Here is a 22,880-nt window from a genome sequence, read left to right on the forward strand (position 1 = left end):
TTCCTTTCGCCTCAAAGGTGGTACTTATGCATTTGTTTGTTCCGATATTCCCTGTCAGAGACTTGGTAATTTGGAAGCTCTTCTTTTCGATCTTCTCTGGCTTAAAATCTCTCTACCTCATTGTGTAAAATTCATCTGTTGTCTCTACCGTTCTTTCAACTCCACTAATCACTTGGAGCTCTTTGACTTCCTCTCTTTGCAACTTGACTTTCTCCAGTCCAACTTTCCTAACAGTGAGATAATTTTCCTTGGTGATTTTAATGTTCACATCTCCAGCTGGCTTCCATTTTCTAGTCATACCAACCCAGCTGGTTGAGATGCTAACTGTTTTGTAATTACTAATGACCTCGCACAGATTGTTCATTTACCTACAAGAATACCGGACAATCCTAACCATAGAGCCAACACACTTGATCTTTTTCTCGCAAACAATCCTTCTAAGTACACTGTCGAAGTGAGTGGTCCTTTAACTTAGTGATTGTCTCTTCTCCAATGGAGCCTTTATCTCATGGCTATTCAAAACCTCGTGTTGTTTGTCATTACAAGAATGCAAAATGCGATGACCTGCAAAATTTCTTTTCCTTGGTCGGATTACTGTTTCAAAACTTCTGATGTCAATGTTTTTCTCAGATCATGTCAGTGAAATTATTCTTATAGGAATGGAATCCTTTATTCCATACTCAACTTTAAAATCTCGTCCTTTATCTAAACCTTGGTTTTCCAATACGTGTGCTAAGGCTGGTCAAGAGAAGAACGTTGCATATCGTAATTGGCTTGTTTCCAATTCTTCAGTTTCATTTTCTGTCTACACCAAAGCCTTCAACAATTGTAAAGCAGTTATTAATCAGTCCAAACTAGATTTTGAACAGGCTAAGAGTAGAAAACTTGCTTCTTGCCCTAATGGTAGCCGAGCATTCTGGTCTCTTGCCAAAGCTATTGGATGCAACTTTTGCCCATCTCTGCTCCCACCTCTGTCAAAACCAGATGGTTCTGTTGTCACTTCAGCAGTGACAAGGATGAAGCTGACCTGCTAGCATCCCATTTTTCTTCCAACTCATGTATTAATGATCTTGATAAAACACCTCCCACCATTCCCAACATGCTCCATTCAGTGCCTCCTGTGGTCTTCTGTCAAAAGGATATCAGAAGGATTTTGATGAATCTCGATGCTAAGAAAGCTCCAGGTCCTGATGGTATTTCTCCACTGTTCTCAAAACCTGTGCTCCTGAACTTACTCCTTTTCTTTGCCGTCTTTTTTCACTTTCTTATTCGAAAGGTGTTTTTCCTTCTGCTTGGAAATTTGCTCATATCCAGCCAGTTCCTAAAAAAGGGTGACACCATTCAATTATCGTCCCATTGCAATTACTTCTGCTCTTTCTAAAGTAATGGAGAAATCAATGAACCACCAACTCTTAAACTACCTAGAAACCTTCCGTCTGATCAATGATCACCAGTATGGATTCCATCAGTGTCAATCCACTGGTGATATTCTGGCTTATGTTACCCATTTATGGACAAATTCAATGGAAAAGTTTGGTGAAACATAAGCAGTTGCTCTTGACATCTCAAAGGCTTTTGATCGTGTTTGGCATAAGGGCTAAACAAGCTTCCATCTTATGGTTTGCCAACTATTTTTTTGTAATTGGTTATCCAGTTTTCTCTCTGATTGCTCGCTGAGGGTGATGGTAGGTAGCTCTCTGTCTTCTAACTTTTCCACTAATGCTGGTGTCCCCCAAGGTTCAGTTCTTTCCCCCACTCTTTTCCTCTTGTATATTAATTCTTCCATTGACTGGAAATCCTATCCATAGTTTTGTCAATGATAGCACATTGCATTCCACTTTTCAGTTTGAGAAACCTTCCCCTGCTCAATCAGCTTCAACTTCTCAAATATTTGCTACCAATTTCTTAAATGCCAATCTCCAGGTAATTCTCCAGTGGGGCCAAGACAACTTAGTTGATTGCAATCCTTCTAAAATTCAGTCTTGTCTTATATCTTGCAAAAATGATTCTTTTGCTCCTATGCTTATCTTTCATGACACTCCAATTTCTAGGCAAGGTGATATATCTGTTTTAGGGATTACCTCGACTTCTAATTTCTCTCTGTCTTGGCACAAGCACATTAAAAATATTGCTTCCTCTCCTTCTAAAAAACTTGGTTTTCTCTTTTGCTCTCGGCATTACTTTTCTTTCAAACAGCTGTTCACTCTGTACAAATCGCAAATTCGCCCTAATATGGAATATCAATCCCACATTTGCGGTGGTGCTGTCAGGCTTCTAGATTCCATTCAGAAGAGGGCAGTTAGGTTAATTAATGACTCATCTGTAACAGTCTCTCCACTCACTGTCTCGTTAGCCGACCGGGCTAGCCGGGTGGGTAAAGTGCCTGCCTGGCAACCCAAAGGTCGCGGGTTTGATTCCTGCCTCGGGCTTTGATCAAAGTACTGCAAAAACCTTGGGAGGTGCATTATGGCCACAGAAGCCTATACCCCAACAACTACCAAAAAAAAAAAAAAACTGTCTTGTTGATGTACTGTTTCTGCTGCATGCCTTTTCTACAGTTACTTCCATGGGCACTTCTGCTGAATTGGCTTCTATAATTCCCGCTCTCTCTTTCAAAGCAGTTCGAACATGTGCTGCCACTAGCCAACATCCATTTACTGTCCAACTTCAAACTCACAGAACCAACTTTTCATCTTCCTCGTTTATTCATTCAACTGCCGTTTTCTGGAACAACCTTCCTTTGTATGTATTTCCTGAAAATTACAGTCTTCAGAAGTTCAAGTCTAATGTCAACAAATATCTTCTTTTGTCTTCTCAACCTCCAACCCAAGCACGGTACTAAGTACTATAAGTTCTAATACCTCTCGTGTTTGTGGTTTTCATTAAAAATAAATAAAAATAAAAAATACACACAGGGACTTAAGTTTAAGTTGAGTGCAGATAACTAGAATAATTCCAAAAATATTTCTTTAGTCAAAAATTAATTGGCCTATTGGGATAGACTTCTGCATGCTCTTTTGGAAGTTGAAAGTTGAAAGTTTATCCAAATTTAAAGAGGCATTGAACAGATGCTTGAAAGAAATGGGTAATGAAGTGAGATTAGTTGTAGTGCAACTCAGAGAAATGGTTGAATTGCAAATTACAAACAATAGGGAAGTCACTTCTGCTGATGAGGAGGGCATGGCAGATGTAATTACACAGCTTATCCAGAATGAATGCAAGCTGTAATAATATCACAAGTTTTGTAATGTCATTGTTAGTTGCAAGTTGATACCATGACTATACAGCCAGCAAGTTGAGCGATTAATTCTTGCCTCAATATATGAAAAAAATATAATAATATTGCTGGAGTTATACTTCAAGTGATATGCAAACAGCAGAAACAAAATGTATTTGTTTGATTGTTTATTTTATGGATTTGGTTATCTTTACAGATTAGTTGTATATAAATGAAAGATGCTAAAAGTGCATTATCACTGCAGTTTTTAAAATACTTATATATAGTGAAAAGTTCCACATAATTGCAGATGGTTCACTTATTATTACCATAAAATTTAGCTTAGTAAGATAAGACTGAATGTATGTATTAGAAATGTTTTGGAGGGTTTATTTTTGTTTATTTTCTCATAGTTCCTGAAAAATATTTTAACTACTTGGATGGTGTTGGTGAGAGGATTGATAAGTATCAGCGTTCAGAACTATATATGAATTCATATGAATATTTAGTTCAAGAAGATTATTGTAGGGTGAGTTAATTCTTAATTTCTTCAAATTACTCTCATTGTATAATGATAGCTATGTTCCATATTTTTAGTGAATGTGAATTGATGTGGTTACAAGCTTTATCACATTGTAATTTACAGCAGACTCTCGATTTACCGGGATCTGATTAACCAGGAAACTTCAAGATTCCAAATTAAAAAAAAAAAAAAAAAAAAAACCAGAAATCATAAAATTCAAGTAATAACTAGAATAGGTATAAACTGATGTTTTGCAAATCGTAAGTAAATAAGTTACAAGAAGTGGCGTTATAAGTCATCATTGGTAGATTACGTACCTCCACTGTCTTCCCACCCACAGCTCAAAAAAAAAAAAAAAGAAGAGACCAAATATTTAGCTTGTTTTAGTGTGCTGCGTCGATTGTTGTTCTGTTGCACCGTAAAAGGACAAATTTTGTTTCATTAAATTATGTCAGGAATGTTGGAATTTTTTTTTTATAATAACTATTTTTTTTTTTTTTTTTTTTTTTTTTTTTGTTTAGAAATTGCGAAAATGATGATGGGCAAACTCAAGAGTTGTGCTTTCAATTAAACAAAAACTTAAAATTATTCAAAAGTTTGAAAATTGTGCATCTGTTAATTAAATGTCTAAAGGACCATTATAACGTTGATGACCAAACCATACGTGACATTGTAAAAAATAAAGGGAAGCTAATAGATTTAAAATTGACATCATAAAAAATATTATTGGACATGAGAGGCATGGTAAGTTTTTTTTTTTTTCATTTTTTATCCATCGCCATATTTTTTACGTAGGTTGCTGAACATTTTTCGATACAGTAAGTCCCTGACTTATGTAGCTTTGGACTTACGTTATGCTATTTATATTTTTTTTATGACTGAAGATTTCAGTGAAGGGGACACACATTTCACCACAACAATGTAAAAACCCACAGAATTCGAGCCATCGGTATTATCGCAAATGCAATAAGATAGGTTTACTATCCATTTATAATTAATTGCATTAGCAGAAAAGCTCAGTAACCCAGAAATGTGCTTTAGTAAAATGTGAGCTCGTGTTGGGTGATAATAGTGAGTTTTTGCCTTAACCCTGTGAAGTTCTTTACAGAATATTTCATTTTGACTGTTATCATGGTGCTGACTAAGGGAATAAGTGACAGCGGTACTAGGAAAGCGATTGAATTGGATAAGAAAATTAAAATAATAAGGATGTATGAAAATGGCCAAATATTAACAAGTATCGTGCGGAATTCAGATTTGTCAGGGACAACAGTGAACACAATAAAGGAGGAAGACAGAATATGAGACCAGGTCAGCACTAATGAAGGTCAACTGTAATAACAACCAAGGCTACAAAATACATATCAGTTTTCACATTTCATTAACATGCATTTTTTCTTCCTTTTATGTTTTCTTTTCTTATGTGCCACTCCGGCTACTTCACCACTGTCCCCAAATAAAGTTTTTAATTGAACTAATTAAAAATATATAACTATTTTCCTTCATTCTTCTGAGGATATTATGTGGTTTTTGTAATGTTGGCAGATTGGGGATATAGTAGCAATATTTTATTAGTTAGTCTTGAGTTACTTAAACTCTACTTACATAAGAAGTCCTGGAACGTATGTCGGGGGCTTACTGTATTTTTGGATTAACCGGGAAATAGATTATCCGGGAATATTTTTTTACCGTCTATCCCAGAAAACCGAGAGTATACTGTACATAGAAAATCATAAAAGCAGTTTCTGTAATATGTGTGAATTCATTTATAGACTAGTTTATTATTTTTTTAAATCTGTTAAAGATGTTTGATTACTACACAATAGGAATTAAAAACCCAAAAGAAAAGGTTAAGTTGTAATTTGATCATGAGGAGATGGCAACTAAAAAAAAGTAGTTCTTGAATTGCTTCTATTGGAATGAGCAGCAGGCTGGAAAACAAGGTGTGGGGAGTTTCAGAGACTGCTGGGAGTCGGTCTAATGTTGTTATTTGGTTTTTAGGAGCATTAGCAACTAAGGCCGTATTGCTCCGGGAATATGTGGTGGTCATTCTCTGACCTTTCCGCATCGTCCATATTTGGTGATGATGGGCTCGAACCCCGGTCTAATCAAGCAGCATGTGCTACGCACTGCTGCTCCTGCCCACCTGGCTACGGAGGTGCCTGCTGGGAGTAATCACGGAACAAATTAATACATGGGCTGTGTTAGGGTAGCTAAGAATAAGAACAGGTGTAAGTATACTTGTGTGTATACTAATGCTAGGAGTTTGGTAAATAAATTTGATGAATTTGAGGTGTTGGTCAGAACATTAAAGGCAGATATTGTTGGAATATCAGAGACATGGTGTCACACAGATATAAGGAATGCAGAATTGGAATTTAGGGAGTACAATGTGTACAGAAAGGATAGGAAGGGAGGAGGGATTATGCTATTAGTTAAGAAACACATAATATCTAAGGAAGTACAGCCAGTTGATGTGGGTGGACAGTGTAGAGTCAGTTTGGTGTAACATAAGAACTGGGAAAGCAAAATTGACAGTAGGAGTGTGTTATAGGCCAAATGAATATAATGAACAACTGAACAGAGAAATAAAGTGGGCCAGTAAATCAGATTTGTCTTATCATGGGGGATTTTAATTTCCCAGATATTGACTGGAACGTGTGGGTTGGTTACTCATACACTAGCAAGTCTTTTGTGGATTTATTGGATGATTGTTTTCTACAGCAGCATGTTCGGAAGGCAACTAGAGGGAGTAACACTCTTGATCTGATTATCAGTAGTGATTCTTCATGCATTAAGTATCTGCAGATAAAGGAATCACTAGGTGGCAGTGATCAAAGTGTACTGATGTGGGATTTGCTCAAAGAGGTAACTACCATCAGGGGTGAAGGGAAGGGTTTTTGCTTTCATAACATAAACATAAGAAAGGCACCTGGGGTGAATGGGATATATCCAGTTATATAAAGGGAGGCAGCAAAGGAAGTAAGCAAACTCTTAGCCATAATTATGAGAGCTTACTTGGACTCAGGGGAAGCATCCATGGACTGGAGATGTGCAATGTGACCCCATTTCATAAAGGAGGATCAAAGGGTGACACAATTAATTACAGATCTGTTAGTTAAGATTTCAGTTATAGTTCAGACACAGCATGGGTTTGTTAAGGGGAAGTGTTGTTTGACCAGTTTGATTGGATACTATGATTTGGTCACAAAGGAACTGGATGCAAAGTATAATTTTGATATCATATACTTGAATCTTAGGAAGGCTTTTGAATCTGTTGCACCTGGAAGACTGCTGCACAGATTGGAGCTGTGTGGCATTGGGGGGGGCAAATTGCTGCTATGAATAAAGGGATGGTTGAGTGGGAGAAGACAGAGAGAGGTAATCAGTGGTCACTGCTTTTTGTAGACTAATGTTATTAGTTGAATCCCCCAGGGTTCAGTGTTGGGTCCATTGTTGTTGTCTGTATTTATTAATGATATTGATGATGGATTATCAGGCTTAATGTTGACACGAAGGTTGGCAGAGCTGTTAATGACACTAATGACAGTATGCTACTGCAACAGGATCTAAAAGAGTTGAGCAGATGGGCTGAGTGGTGGCAACTGAATTTTAACATTGAGTAACCCCAGAGTAACATACCTCTGCATGGTACTACACAGAGGGTGGTAGAGAATGAAAAGGACCTGGGAGTAATTGTGCAGTCAGATATGAAGTTTTCTGAGCAGTGCAGATGGTCTGCAAGAGTAGCTCATGGTATCTTGTCAATGATATACATGAATTTTTCTAGCATAGGATGTGATTATCCCCTTGTATAAGGCAGTGGTCAGGCCATACCTTGAGTACTGTATACAGTACTCAAGGTGTGGCCTATATGGTCTGGAGGCCATATTTTAGGAAGGATGTAGAGGTTCCTGGAAAAAGTAGAGAAGGACAACAAGATTAGTGAATGGAACAAAGGGTTGTGCTTATGAAGAAAGTTTTTAAGTCATGCAAATTACAGTGTCTAGAGACTAGGCACCTGCGAGGTGATCAGATTGAAGTGTATAAGACCTTGAATGGTTTGAGCATGCTTGATGCTGATGGGGTTCTTCCTTTTGCTCAGATTAATTACCTGAGGGGACATAAATTCAAGTTGAGGAAAGACAGTTGTAGAATAGATGTGTGGAAATTTTTCTTTAGCCTGCAGGTGGTTGATTTCTGGAACAAACTTCCATCTGTCATTGTAGAAGTTGACAGCTTAAAATTCAAGGCAGAACTAGACAAACATTTGGAGTGAATGGATGGGTGAAATGGGATGGGGTTTTTTTTTTTTTTTTGCTAATGCTGTATAAGCTTGCTTTCTTGCATCATATGCCTCTTCTAATGCTAACTTTTAATAAATACAGAATGTTTTATGTTAAATGCTGTAGGGCAATATGTTGTTACTTTGTTTCTTTTAAAATGGTACTGTTGACATGTTGATGTTCAGATGGAAAGCTTATTTTACAAAATGGTGTTGTTTTCTAAAATATAATGTTAATAAAGTGACACAATGAAAAAAAATAATATTAAAATTAAATTTAAAAGTACCTTTTTATTTGAACATAACATTAAAATAACTTGTCCAGTGGCTTCTTGATATAAAGTTTGAAGATGGCACCGATACCTATTTGGTTGTTTAAATAGCATTGTATTTTTCACTCACCCGCCATTTCCTTTGTGACAATATTAGTTTCATAGTTATTTTTATTTGTTAAATAATTAATTTGCACCGACACAGTTCAACTTAGTTGAACCGAACCAAAATCAGTTGCATGACACCATTGCTCCAATGCCATGATCCGTGTAAATGGTATTAAATCTGAACTAGCCAAATGCAATGTACAAGAATGTTGATGATAAAGAGGGGAATCCTCGGTATGTGAGTCCCCACAGTTACAAGGATTTTAAAATCGAATTAAAGGAAGCCATTGAGAAAATTGATCAAGCACTTGAATATTTTTGTAAGAACGATCCTCTTTATAATCGTGCACAGAAGTTACATGCAAAATTAAAGACATAACTAAATGCTATGACACAATTTTATCTAAAAAAATACGGCAAAAAACTAAACTCTGGATTCATTCTTTATTCGTAAAACTCAAAAATAGTGTAACTTCAATAAACTTTACTTAATCTTACCTTGTTCAATATATTATAATAAAAAATGTCCAATAAAATAATTGTGTCATTTTTCAGTTCCTCCAATCTATTTTTTACTATGTACAAGTACATAATACACATTACAAAAATTTGGTCCCTGCTTTAAGTGGAATTTTGCGGAACCAGTTATCCTTGGATAATGAGGCTCCCCCCCTCCGTAGCATCATGAGAAAAAAAAAAGAGAGAGCGAGAAAGAAATACTTTTTTCACTTAATATGCAGTTTTAGCATTTTCTGGCTGTTTAGTTTCAGTTACTGCATTAGCTAATGTACATTGTGATTATCCCCTCCGCCCTCCAACCAATTCTATGCATTGTAGGCTTCATAAATAGGTTTCTGGACCATATGCAATGCCACCTAGGGTGAATTTTTTTGAGGACTATAAGTTTGTAAAAGTAAAACTATGTACATAAATGCTTCTAAATATTAATTTTTCCAATTTTTACTTTATAGCCAATTATTAAAGTAGAATTATTATAAAAAATAATTTGAAAAAATTTAATATTTAAAAATTAAAAAACAATAAAAAATTGTTATTTTTTATTGCAGTAATATCTTCTATTTTATATACAGTGGCATTTAAAAAAATGCATCACTTTAAAAAAAGTAACATTTGTAGTGAAACATAAGATATTGTTTGATTACAGTCATTTTGTTTGTTGCAAAGGTATTGTGTCAGATAATGCTTCTATTGCATCAGACAGTAATTGCAAGATATTGCATCAGACAGTAATTGCAAGATATTGCATCAGACAGTAATTGCAAGATATTGCATCAGACAGTAATTGCAAGATATTGCATCAGACAGTAATTGCAAGATATTGCATCAGCCATTTCTATAAATGCAGCAACATGCTCATTAGAATCCTGTTTTGTGGAGGTGTAAGCAGTTGACACCAAGAAAAAAAAGTGTAGCTCTTGCTCTGTCCCAGGAAGGGCTTTCTACACGTGCTGTTGCTGATAAAATAGGCTGCCACCAGTCAACAGTATCGCAGGTGCTGAAATTAAAGCATGAAACCGGTGATGTGAAGAGAAGACCTGGGTCAGGCTGTAAGAGAGTCATTATGCCTTAGCAAGATCGATATTTGAAATGGCTATGCCTTCGTAATCGCCATGGTAGTGCTTCTGAGCTAAAACTGGACTTTGAGATGGCCTCTAGTGTTGAAACAATTGCACGAACTATCAAAAGACAGTTTCGGAATGTGGTCTGCCTGCCTATCGGTTCAAGAAGAAGCCTTTGTTGACCCAACAAATGAGGAAGAAGCAACTTGCTTGGGCTAAAACTCATGTTTCATGGACAAAAGAGCAATGGTACACTATCATCTTTTCTGACGAATCGAAATTCAACCTGCATGGCTCGGAATGGAAGTGATATATCAGAAGACGGAAATCTGAAGCATACCATCCTGACTGCATAACACCGACTGTAAAGTTCCCCGCTGGTCAAATGGTCTAGGGATGCATAGCAAGCAAAGGGGTGGGGCAAATTAAGTTTATTAATGGAATGATGAATGCAGAAATTTACACTGCTATCTTGGAGTGCCTGAAACCCGTTATTAGGGATCACCACACAGAAGTCCAAAACTGCATTTTTCAACAGGACTCGGCACCTTGCCACACAGCAAAATTGGTAAGTTTTATGTTATTTAGATTTAATGATGAGTTTAATGATTTTTCTCATTTTTCTCCCTTAAGGTGCAGTCATACCTCAGAAATTCTGGCATTACAGCGTTGGACTGGCCTGGCAAAAGACCAGAACAGGTTTCTGAACCCTATTGAAACTTTCTGGTACATAATGTCATCTAAAATTGCTCAGAAGAAGCCAACAAGTAAGATTCAGCTGCAGGAGAGTATTGTAAGGGTGTGGTTCCACGAAATTGGGCAACCGTATATCCAGAAGTTGATTAACTTTATGCCAGATCATTGCAGAGCTGTAATTGCAACTTGAGGTGGAACAACAAAATATTGAGGACTTATTTTGCTGATTTACAGTACATAATACTATTACATAATACTATTACGTGAACTTTTCATTTCAGTTTTTACACGTAAATGCAATAAAATGTATGTTTGGTTGTCGTGATTGCCTTTGCACGAATTCCCCCCTATTTCCATTAATTACGCATTTTGCCCTTTGGGAAGATATTAATGGCAATTAGGTATATCAGGTGGAGTCTTCTTATTGGATTTCATTCGCAGAGATACACCAATGAGCCAAAACATTATGACCAGCGGTCGTTAAGCAAATTGAAGCGACTGCATTTGAACTATGGCGCATGCACGGGTCGGGACATGGTATAAAAAACACCTGATACCGAGCGCCCTTAATCAGTGTTACTCTTGTTCTTCAGATGGGAAAGGCAGCAGACTTAAGTGAGTTTGACAAAGGCCAGGTTGTAATGGCTAGACAATTGGGTCAGAGCATTTCCAAAATGGCACGGCTCGTGGGATGCTCATGGTCAGCCGTGGTTAGTTCGGTAGGTACTAACCTACCGAAAGTTGTCCGAGGGGGAAGAACCCACAAACCGCTGGTGAGGTTTTGCTCAAGGTGATCGAATGCTCTCTCGGATGGTACATGGCAACAGAAGGGCGACTGTGGGGCAACTCGCCGGTAATTGGAATGTTGATGATGGGAGTAAGTGTCACAAAACACAGTACATTGAACCCAGCTGAAAATGGGGCTGCATAGCCGCAGGCCGCTCAGAGTGCCCATGCTAACCACAGTTCACTGGTGACAGCGCCTGCAGTGGGCACATGAGCATAGAAACTGTACCTTTAGTGATTGGAAGAAGGTAGTCTAGTCCGATGAATCACGTTTCCTGTTGCATCATGTGGATGGCCAGGTACGTGTGCATCATTTACCTGGGATAGTGATGGCTCCTGGATGCACTGTGGGACAAAAACAAGCCGGTGGCGGCAGTGTCATGCTTTGGGAAATGTTCTGCTGGGATACTCTGGATCCAGTTATCCATTTGCTGGGAACTCTGACGTCTACCACCTACTTAAGCATCATTGCTGACCAGGTACACCCTTTTGTGGCAGCGGTCTTCCTCTCTGGCAGTGGCATCTTTCAGCAGGATAATGTCCCATGCTACACCACCTAGATTGTTCGAGACTGGTTCGTGGAACATGAGGAAGACTTCCAGGTATTGCCCTGGCCTCCAGATTCCCCAGACATCAATCCATTGAGCATCTGTGGTTTGTGTTGGAACAGCAACTCTGATCTGCGGCGTCTCAACTGCAGACCTTACAGGAGTTAAAAGATCTGCTGGTTACGTGTTGGTACCAGATACCCCAAAACACATTTAGAAATCTTGCAGCATCCATGCCTCGCTGTATACGAACTGTTTTGGCTGCACGTGGAGGACCAACACCATATTAGGTAGGTGGTGATAATGTTTTGGCTCATCGGTGTATATCCCATCTAACAAATGCATTTCAAACATTCTGCAACCTACAATACAGTACAAAACACATTATTTGTGAAATTCACAAGTGATGCAGTTTTTTTGTCTGCCACTGTAGGTATTATTTGATTCCCTTTCATCAGCTTCTTTCTTTGAATTCCAGAGAATTTCTTTAATTTCACATTGTATAATTCCACATCATCTGGAATCTTTTTTTGAATAAATACACCTCTTCATTGATTTTCAAAACTATTGTAAATATTAAAATGGCTACTATTAAACACATTTAATAGATGGCAGCACATCTGTATAGAGTTTCAAGAGAATTCTTAACATGTACAGACATAATTTGTTGATACTGCATTGAAAAAACCTTCAAAATGTATGTTTGCTAGCATACTTAAGAAAGGTTAATCAAAATCTTTGTAAGATTTCTGCAATGAAAATGTGGAAATGTGCATCATATTGTACTTTATTTATAGCATGTTACTAAGTTTAATGTTGTGCAAAAGGCATATGAGGGTTAATCTTGATCACTAAATCAAAATTACAAAGTAATCAACCTCATGTAAGGTTTGAGCTTAAAATTGTGGGATTAGCATTAGCAAAGGCACATGATGCAAGAAAGCAAGCTTATATAGCATCAGCAAAAAAAAAAAAAAAAAAAAAAAAACCCTTATTTCACCCATCCACTTGCTCCAAATGTTTGTCTAGTTCTGCCTTGAATCTATTTAAGCATCAACTTTACAACAACAGATGGAAGTTTGTTCCAGCAATCAACCACCTGCTGGCAAAAGGCAAACTTCTGCACATCCATCCTACAACTGTCCTTCCTCAATTTGAATTTATGCCCTCTCAGGCGATTATTCTGAGCAAGAGGAAGAATGCCATCAGCATTGAGCATGCTCAAGCCATTCAAGGTGTTATACACCTCAATCAGATCACCTCGCAGGTGATCTGATTGAGGTGTATAACACCTCAATCAGATCTAATGATAGTCTCCAGACACTGTAATTTGCAAAACTTAAGTTGGATACAAAGAAGTTTCTATTTATACTTAATGACTACTAAGTAGATGAAGTAGCTTTGTGTTTAACCACTCTGACAGTCTTGCTCTGACAACAATGACATTTTGAACTCAACTTGGTAGTTCATTATTAATTCTTGAAAAGTGTCTTCAAAAAAGTGTGTGGATCTTGCAAATCTAGTAGTTACCTTGATGCTCTACATTGAACCTAGGTCCTTATGTGAAGTTTGGGGTCAATTATTTTGCAATTTTTATTTAATGATCTTTGCTAAGTTGTCATGAGTAATGATGGTTAATTCTTCATAATAATAATAATCTTTTGGAGAATATTTTCCAAGTCATTTGCTGAGAATATTCTCCACACACATTGCCAGTCATAAGTAAAGGGAAATTTTTAAATCCTTAAGCATGGTTGATGTAATGTAAATATGAAACACACTCACTAGTATCAGATGTGGCAACTGAGAATATTACACAGAAATGTAGTTAAATAAATTAAGAATAGTGAATATCTGAAATGATTAAGTGAATTAAATGTTTCATGAATTTACTACAGAGAACTTTATATGAAAAAAGTTCTGTGTTAAACTAAGTTTTTCACTGATAATGCATCGAAATATTATTGAAATTAATACACATTTATTATTTCATGATTTTAGTCTCACTATTTTATAATGTGTTGATGTTTTCTTTGATTTGTTTGTAGTTCAGCCTACCCTTGTAATGAATTTATTTACTTATTTACACAAGTATTGGTACACAATGGGTTGTAACACATACATAGTGATTATGGTTATCTATTTTAGTTTATATTCAAAGTAAATATATACTGTCGATGAACAGTATAGATTATAAAGCATATTGATACCCTTCATTAAATAAAATGCAATGAACAGTTTTACCAGTTTTAAACAATATAAATTCTTCTTTTTTTTTTCTTGTGTTTAAGTTAACTATTTAAAATAAGTTAACTGCTCCAAGATTCCTCGTTTTACATAGTGATAAGGAATTATTCAGCTACTTATATAATTACATCTAATATGACCTTATACATTTATTCGTCAGTGCTAATAATATGCATTTTTAATGCAGAACAAGAAATTTCCTAAACCACCAGTGTATATCTTCATGATTGATGTGTCTGCTCCTGCTTTCAGATGTGGCATGGTTCATTACCTTTGTGCTAGTATGAAAGAAATTCTTTCTTGTTTACCCAAGTATGTGAATTTAGTCTAGAAAAATTTATGCCATCATTGGGATATTTTTTTAGATTAATTTATGTTTATATGATAAATATACTTTCTAAGATATTATTCAAGTTTATTTATTTTATTTTATATATATATATATATAATCAGTAATATATATGTGTGTGTATATATATATATATACAGGAACTCTCCGACTTACATAGTACTCGACTTACACAAATTCGACTTTACGTAAGTTTTTGCTGGCTGGTGCAAACTGAAAAAAATATGGAACATACTTTGCATCTGTAGGGATAAATGGAAGTATTGTGAAAATATCATAATATGAACCCAATAACATATTGTTTGTTTGTTTGTTTGTTTTTTTTGTAATTCGTTCCAAGTCCTTGGTAGTTGAAAATTTTGCTATATTACTAAGCTATTTATTTCTCTAAAAGGTGATATTTATAATGGAAATTGCACTACACGTTCCCATTATAAGAATCAATTTTGAATGCCTTTGTGATATTTTTCTAAAGCATGTTTCTGGAGGTCATGACCAAAAAACAATTTGCACTTTCCAGTTTATTGGGCTTTTCTGTTAGTGCATCTACAGTAATTATAAACAGGTAGTAAACTCGATCTTATTGTATTTGTGATAATTCCGATAACTGGAATTCTGTGGGTTTTTATGTTACAGTATTATGATGAAATGTGTTCCCCTTCACTGAAATCTTCAATCATTTAAAAAACAATATTTCAGAAACTTCTCTTCATTCCTATTTACGTAATACAATGATGAAGGGAAAGGGACCAATGGAAAGTGCAAGTGCTGGCAGTGCCAGGAAATGGAACAAAATTGATTTAGAAATGAAGATGAAAATGTCATTCACGGGAATTAGGTTTCACTGCTTCAACAGTGAATACTATTTTAAAGGACAGAGCACGTATAAAAGAACATGTCAAAGGATCAACACACTAAGATCAACAGTGATCACAAAAGAGTGTTCAGATGCTATATCGAAGATGGAACAGCTATTAATAATATGGATGGAAAATCAGATTGAGAAGCAAGTACCCCTGAGTCCAATGGCCATTCAAGCAAAAGCAAGAATTATTTATGAAGATATTAAGAATAAGTACGGCGAACCCCAAGCCAAGTTTGTGGCAAGCAACGGGTGGTTTAATAGGTTCAAGCATCATGCTGGTTTCCAAAACATTAACGTATCGGGTGAAGTTGCCAGTGCCAATTCTGCAGCTGCAGAGAAATTTTGTGATGTGTTGGAAAAAATTATTGATGAAGGTGGCTATTCAACACAGCAAGTTTTTAACATTGATGAGACTGCTCTGTATTGGAAAAAAATTCCAGATCGAACATACATTGCCAAAGAGGAAAAGACAATGCCAGGTTTCAAGGCTTCAAAAGATAGGGTCACGCTCTTGGTTGGGGCTAATGCAGTGGGAGATTACAGATTAATACAACTGCTTGTGTACCATTCTGGAAAACCTCTTGCATTTAAGGGCATCAATAAAGCCACCCTACCCGTGCATTTCCGATCTCTCTTTGAGGATTGGTTTAAATGCTGTGTTTCATTCCCGAGGTTGAAAAATATTGTAAAGACAACGACGTTCCTTTCAAGATTTTGCTTCTATTAGATAATTATCCTGGACATTCTGTGCATCTAGATGATTTCAATTTGAACATGAGAGTCATATTTCTACTGCCAAACAAGACTTCACTCATCCAACATATGGATCAGGGTGTTATTTCGAATTTAAAAGCATACTGTTTACACACAACATTTGCTCAAGCATTGTCTGTAGTAGACAATGAGAAAAATTAAGAGACTTTTGGAAATCTTAATATTTACCACATCATCTTAAGCATTAATAAGGCCTGGGCGGAAATTACTAAAAGTTGTTTAAATGGTGCATGGAAGAAAATATGCCCACGGCACGGTAAAGGCTTTGAAGGATTTGAAAAAGACGAATCGTATGAAGAGATTATAGATAAGATTGTAAAGGTTGCAGAGCTACTTCAGTTGGAGGTTGTTGCCAAACAACCTCCAACTTCATAGAGGAAGAAGAGAAGGAATTGTCTAACGAATAACTTATTGAGCTGCAGGCAGCAATAGTGAAAGAAGAAAATGCTGACGAAGCTCAAGATGAACCAAATGAGGAGCCGAGACACTTCATTACCAGAGAGATGGCAATGGCATTTCGTGAAATTGCATCAGCAATGGTTTGAGAAGGTGGATCCTAAGAGCGAACAATTCTTAAAAGTTAACAGAGGGGTGAATGATATGTGTGCTTGCTACAAAGAAATCTACAGTGAAAATAAAAAAGCCACCATCCAGTCATCCATTAATATGTTCTTTCGTGAGGTTGAGCGGCTGACCCCTTCTAAAAATCCACAGCCCTAAACCTACACAGTGGCGTACTTATTAGCTGAAGACATTGATTCTGTCAACAATGCTCGAGAGGTAAAACTTACTGGCATTATGCCTGTCTCCTCTCTTTTATAGTAATTTTATAATTTTGAAAATTTTTAAATTGCACACTTTTGTAATTTTTCCTGTGCATGAGATAAAAAATTGAATAAATACAATAAATAATTCTATTCAAACGTTTGTTGAACATTTCTTTTTTGATTCAATCAATTCAGTGAGCACAGTTGCGAGTGCTGCGCGAGCATGGGGGAAATTCCGACTTACATAAAATTCAACTTATGTAGAGTTCCGTGGAACACAACCCTTACGTTAATCCTGGAGTGGCTTTATATATAAAATATATATAATCAGTAATTTAACTTTTTCATAGTTGTTGATGATTAAATGTTTGATCTTTTCTCAGAAAGAAATCAGACCATCCAAACCAAATCTCCTGGCATTAAATAAAATATAATAAAGCAAAACGACATTTCACAGCCTGTAACACTGCTGCCATTAACCTTTACTGTTTGAACTATTTATGTTTGTACTGCCCATTGTCTCATGTTGTTTCCATCACACAGGGTATAAAAGAAATGTGATTTTGTCAGACCAGCACAGTTATTTTTTTATATAGTGATTGACTGTCTATTTGCAATATTAATGACATTACATAAGCTTTTGTTGTTTTGTGTGTTTATTAGCTAGAAAGGAAAACTTGAATGTCTGCTGCTATACCAAAACACCTTGGAGGATTTGCTACATGTTTTTGTAGGAAACAGGTGAGGACTGGCTTGCATTATATTCAGAAGTGAATGTTTCCATTGTCACTACTCTGTTGGTATGCACTAAGTTTGCCAACCTTCTTTTGTCTCCTACATCCAATTTGTATTTTTCACTACTTCACTTATGATGACATGTTTCATCTTCTCAGTTTGTCATCTGGGTATACTTCAATTTTTCATTTCTATTCACACCTTTCCAGTCTGTATATACCTTCACAACAGCTCTGGAACAACTCACTAAATATTTTTTTGGATGGGCTGGATAAATACCTCCCTTATTGTTGCAGTATGGCTTGTAATGCTGGTATGTCATAAAAACAACAGTCATTCCTGCTTCAATCACCTGAGAGGGCATAAATTCAAATCGAGGAACGACGGTTGTAGGATAGATGTATGGAAGTTTGCTTTTAGCCAGCGGGTGGTTGATTGCTGGAACAAACTTCCCTGTCATTGTAGAAGTGGATTGGTGAAACGAGAAGTGTGTTTTCTTTTGTGTGTTTTTTTTTTTGGCTGATGCTGTATAAGCTTGCTTTCTTGCATCATATGCCTTTATCTTCAAAAAGGCCTCTAAGGTTGGGAGAGTACATATCCAGAATTTAAAACAAATACACCAACCGTTTAATTAAAATGGTTTAATACCAGAAACTAAAATGAACCAAACGATATTACACTGTAAAATGATATATGCAAGATTTACAAAATAAATATATACGATGAAACTTTAATATACATTAAAATAAATAAATAAATAAAATACTTAAAATACAATAAAGCTAAAAGCGATAAAACATTGACTGAAGCTTTCGGAGGCTTCCGCCTCCTTTCTCAACAACAATGATGTTAAATCAACACATCCTTAAGTAACAGGCTCACGGCACACGTGGTTGACCAGGCGCATACTCAATACTTCTTCCGTACGATCCAGAACCGGAAGCGGCTCGGGAGCGTGGAAATATAAAACGCTCGTCTTTTGCCAGGACCACAGCTTCTAGTAGGGGGTGAAATCGAACACCCCTGTCCCTATTCATATTATTGTTCTCAGACCGGGCGCATAGGTTCTGGGACCGTAAGTGGCTAGAGAGTTTGTGGATAGGCTCGTCTGAGAACAATAATATGAATAGGGACAGGGGTGTTCGATTTCACCCCCTACTAGAAGCTGTGGTCCTGGCAAAAGACGAGCGTTTTATATTTCCACGCTCCCGAGCCGCTTCCGGTTCTGGATCGTACGGAAGAAGTATTGAGTATGCGCCTGGTCAACCACGTGTGCCGTGAGCCTGTTACTTAAGGATGTGTTGATTTAACATCATTGTTGTTGAGAAAGGAGGCGGAAGCCTCCGAAAGCTTCAGTCAATGTTTTATCGCTTTTAGCTTTATTGTATTTTAAGTATTTTATTTATTTATTTATTTTATTGTATATTAAAGTTTCATCGTATATATTTATTTTGTAAATCTTGCATATATCATTTTACAGTGTAATATCGTTTGGTTCATTTTAGTTTCTGGTATTAAACCATTTTAATTAAACGGTTGGTGTATTTGTTTTAAATTCTGGATATCATATGCCTTTACTAATGCTAAAGTCAGTGTGCTCTCCTCCCCCCATCATGATTGGTGAATTAACAGTTGTCTCCAAAGCAGGAGATAACTGTTAATTCACCAATGGTAATTGAGGATGCACCTGCATACCTCATTACCACATGCATGATTACATTACTATTACAATTACATGCAAATGAGAATTGAGGGATGCAGCTGTACCTCATTTTGGAGACAACTGTTATTCAAAAGAACATTCACTGGTAGTTTATTTCCTTTATTCACGCAAGGAACAGTGCTAGGTCCCCTTGTCTCTAATCTTCCTTAGTGACATTGATGACAGAGTACAAGAGAAGCTGTCAGAGTCATTGATCTGGAGATTGAGTGGTTAATTTATGTTCACTAGCAATTATTTCTTTTATGCATGCATTATTAGATAATGCATGCATAAAAGAAATAATTGCATGAACAGTATCTGCATTGTGTTAGGCTGCAGTGTACACAAGACTAATGATTTCACTATTGTAGTCTTGTTAGACTGCATAGCTGGGGTTTTTAATGATATAAATGGTTGATATTGAAATCTTTTTGATAAAGGCAGACTATATCTTTCAAAAATTTTTAGTCTTTATTTCCTGTCTATATTTGATTTTAATTCATATGTACATATGTATGTTTTTAGCAATGTGATAAAGTATAGCTTTGTTGGTTTTATTTTACTGCTCTTTTACACAGTAAACAGTTTTGTTTGTGTTGTTAATTGTCATCTCATTATTAAAATTACGTTATAGTAGCTGTGAAAAAGTAATAGATATTAGAATTAAAGAAACAGTTTAGTGTTGCTTACAAAAAACCACATTGAGTACAAATAAAGTCACTTTATCATAAGATATATTATAAAGTGATGTATGATTTTTATTTTTATGAAAACCCAAAGAACAAAAGGTATTAAAACCTATAGTACTAGTTAATGTGCATGGGTTGAAGGTTGAGAAGATAAAAGAAGATACTTGTTGACATTAGGGTTGAATTTCTGTAGATTATAATTTTCAGAAAATATGCATGAAGGGAGGTTAATCCAGATAACAGAAGTTGAAGGGAAAAAATGAAGAAGAAGAAAAGTTGGTTCTGTGAGTTTGATGTTGGACAACAAATAGATGTTGACTGATTGCAGTGCATATTTGGATTTTGGTTTGGAAGTGAGTGAGGGAATTATAGAAGCTAATTTAGAAGAACAGTGCCCATAGAAGTATCTACAGAAATCATGCAGCAGAAACAGAACACCTATGAAACAGAATGGACAGATTTTGTAAGAGATGGGTCATTAATTAACCTAATTGCCCTCTTTTGAATGGAATCTAGAAAACTAAGAGAGGTTATTGGGACACCCCAGATGTGGAAATAATATTCCATGATAGGACAGATTTGAGATTTGTGCAGAGTTAGTAGCTGTTTAGAAGAAAAGTAATGCCAAGAGTGAAAAAGAAACTCCAGTTTTTTTTTTTCAGATGTAGAGGAAGAAATATTTGTGCTGTGCTTATGCCAAGAGAGATTAGAAGCCAGGGTAATCTCTAATAGAAATGTGATCATGTCTAGAAATCTGAGTGTCATTGAAGATAGCAGCAGAAGAATCCTTTTTGCAAGATATAAGACATGACTGAGTTTTAGAATGATTGAAATTAACTAAGTTATGTTTGCCCCACTGGAGATCTGCATTTAAAGAATTGGTACTGGATATTTGAGAAGTTGAAGCTGTTTGTGTAAGACAAGGTTTCTCAAACTGGGAAAGTGGAATGCGATTTGCTATCATTAGTAAAACTCTGGATAGAATTTCCTGTTAGCGGAAGAAGATCATTAATATACAAGAGGAAGAGAGTAGGAGAAAGAACTCAACCATGGGAACACCAGCATTAGTGGAGAAGTTAGAAGACAGAGAGCCATTTACCATTAACCGCAGTGAGTGGTCAGAGAGAAAATTAGATACCCAATTACAAAAACCAATTGCAATCCATAAGATGGATTGTTAATTGTTAACTTAACCTAAAGCTTATTTAGAAGACCTTTATGTTAAACACAATCAAAAGCCTTTGAAATGTCGAGAACAACTGCTTTAGTTTCACCAAACTTTTGGGAACCTCCCAAGATACAGCACACTACTTTAACCAAATGGTGATACTATTGAATCTAGTTTTGGGAGTGGATGAGAAAAGAAACAAATAATAAAATAAACGCAAAGTAGGCATGCATTAAATTAAGAAAATTAGTAATAAATACACAAATTGGAAAGAAAGAGGCCCATACATCTTTACTGTCAGTATAATAGAAACATTGTTAATGTGTTTATCAATGAGAAAATTTGTTGCCCATAAAAGATTATTGTATAATATGGAGATGAAATTAAAAGTAAAATCCTTTGTTGTACCTGGTGTTGTCTGAAGGACAGGAGACAAATATAGTCATATTGGGTCTTTTTTGAATTAGACCAGCACAGTAAATGGGATTCCTCTAGGTACAATGCTATATTTTCCTCTTGTTTCTAATATTCCTTAATGACATTAATGAGGAAGTACAGTAGAGGCTGTCAGCATCATTTATCTGGAGGGTGGTTAGTGAACAGAACCAGGCCATATTGATTCAAAATGATTGGACTAGCTACAAGTATGGTTTTAAAAATGATAATTAAGGTTTAATGCTACTACTGAAGATTAGTAGGCTATTTTGACACAGTTATTAGCTGGATGTAATGAACAATTTCAACATAGTTTTTTTGGAGTTTAGAAAAGTATGTTTTCAACAAATGAAAACATAAAGAAAAATATGTTTTCATTTATAAAATTACTTTTTCTTGTAAATAATTGTTCGAGTTTCCCGGAAGTTTCGGGAGGCTGCAAAAATGTAAACCCCTGGCTCTTTGGCCGTGAAGGGCATTAAAGATTATCTCTAAAAGCATTTGACTCAGTCCCTCATGAGAGGTTACTGTATAAACTTGAACAGGTCAGGATTACCAGCAAGATTCTAAGTGTAGCACCCTGGAGTAACAGAAACCCAGGAGTAACTTATAGACTATTAAAGATGGATCAAGACAAAAATTATTTAAAGGTTATGTTACAATCAGACATGAAAGAAGTTTACCATGCAGTGTAAACAGGCTGCTAGGGAGGCACATGGTGTTTCCCAAGTTCTTTATTTCTGCTTAATATGTGTTAAATGATTTTGTTAAAAGAAAATCATGTTTAACTAACTTAGTAGACTATTTTGACACAGTTACTTATGAGCTGGATGTAATGAACAATTTCAACATAGTTTATTTGGATTTTAGAAAAACATTTGACTCCGTCCCTCATGAGAGGTTTCTGTATAAGCTTAAACAGGTCAGGATTACCGGTAAGATTCCAAGATGGATTGCTGGGGGGTGACTGCAGGGTGGAAGGCAGAGGGTTGTGATTAATGGATATTCTTCAGATTGGTGTAATGTCAGAAGTGGGGTCCCTCAAGGATCATTTCTTGGACCACTGTTGTTTTTCATTTTCATAAATGACATAGATGAAGGGATAGATGGTGTAAAGATTGGTAGTCGTTAATG

At 36.1% G+C, this 22,880-nt stretch overlaps 1 protein-coding gene across 1 annotated transcript in view; it reads left to right on the top strand.

Moving 5' to 3' along the window:
• LOC150083554 (protein transport protein Sec24C-like) overlaps nt 1-22,880 on the top strand; it is a 116,615-nt gene that overhangs the window by 66,614 nt on the left and 27,121 nt on the right. Inside the window, exons 6-7 of the mRNA XM_090378520.1 lie at nt 3,631-3,746; nt 14,450-14,574. Of these exons, the coding sequence (XP_090234646.1) occupies nt 3,631-3,746; nt 14,450-14,574 (241 nt within the window). The remainder of the gene's footprint in view (nt 1-3,630; nt 3,747-14,449; nt 14,575-22,880) is intronic.

Source organism: Mastigoproctus giganteus, chromosome 7 (genome assembly GCF_048544385.1).
Source record: "Mastigoproctus giganteus isolate SK-2022 chromosome 7, ASM4854438v1, whole genome shotgun sequence".
In the NCBI taxonomy this organism is placed as follows: Eukaryota; Metazoa; Arthropoda; class Arachnida; order Uropygi; family Thelyphonidae; genus Mastigoproctus; species Mastigoproctus giganteus.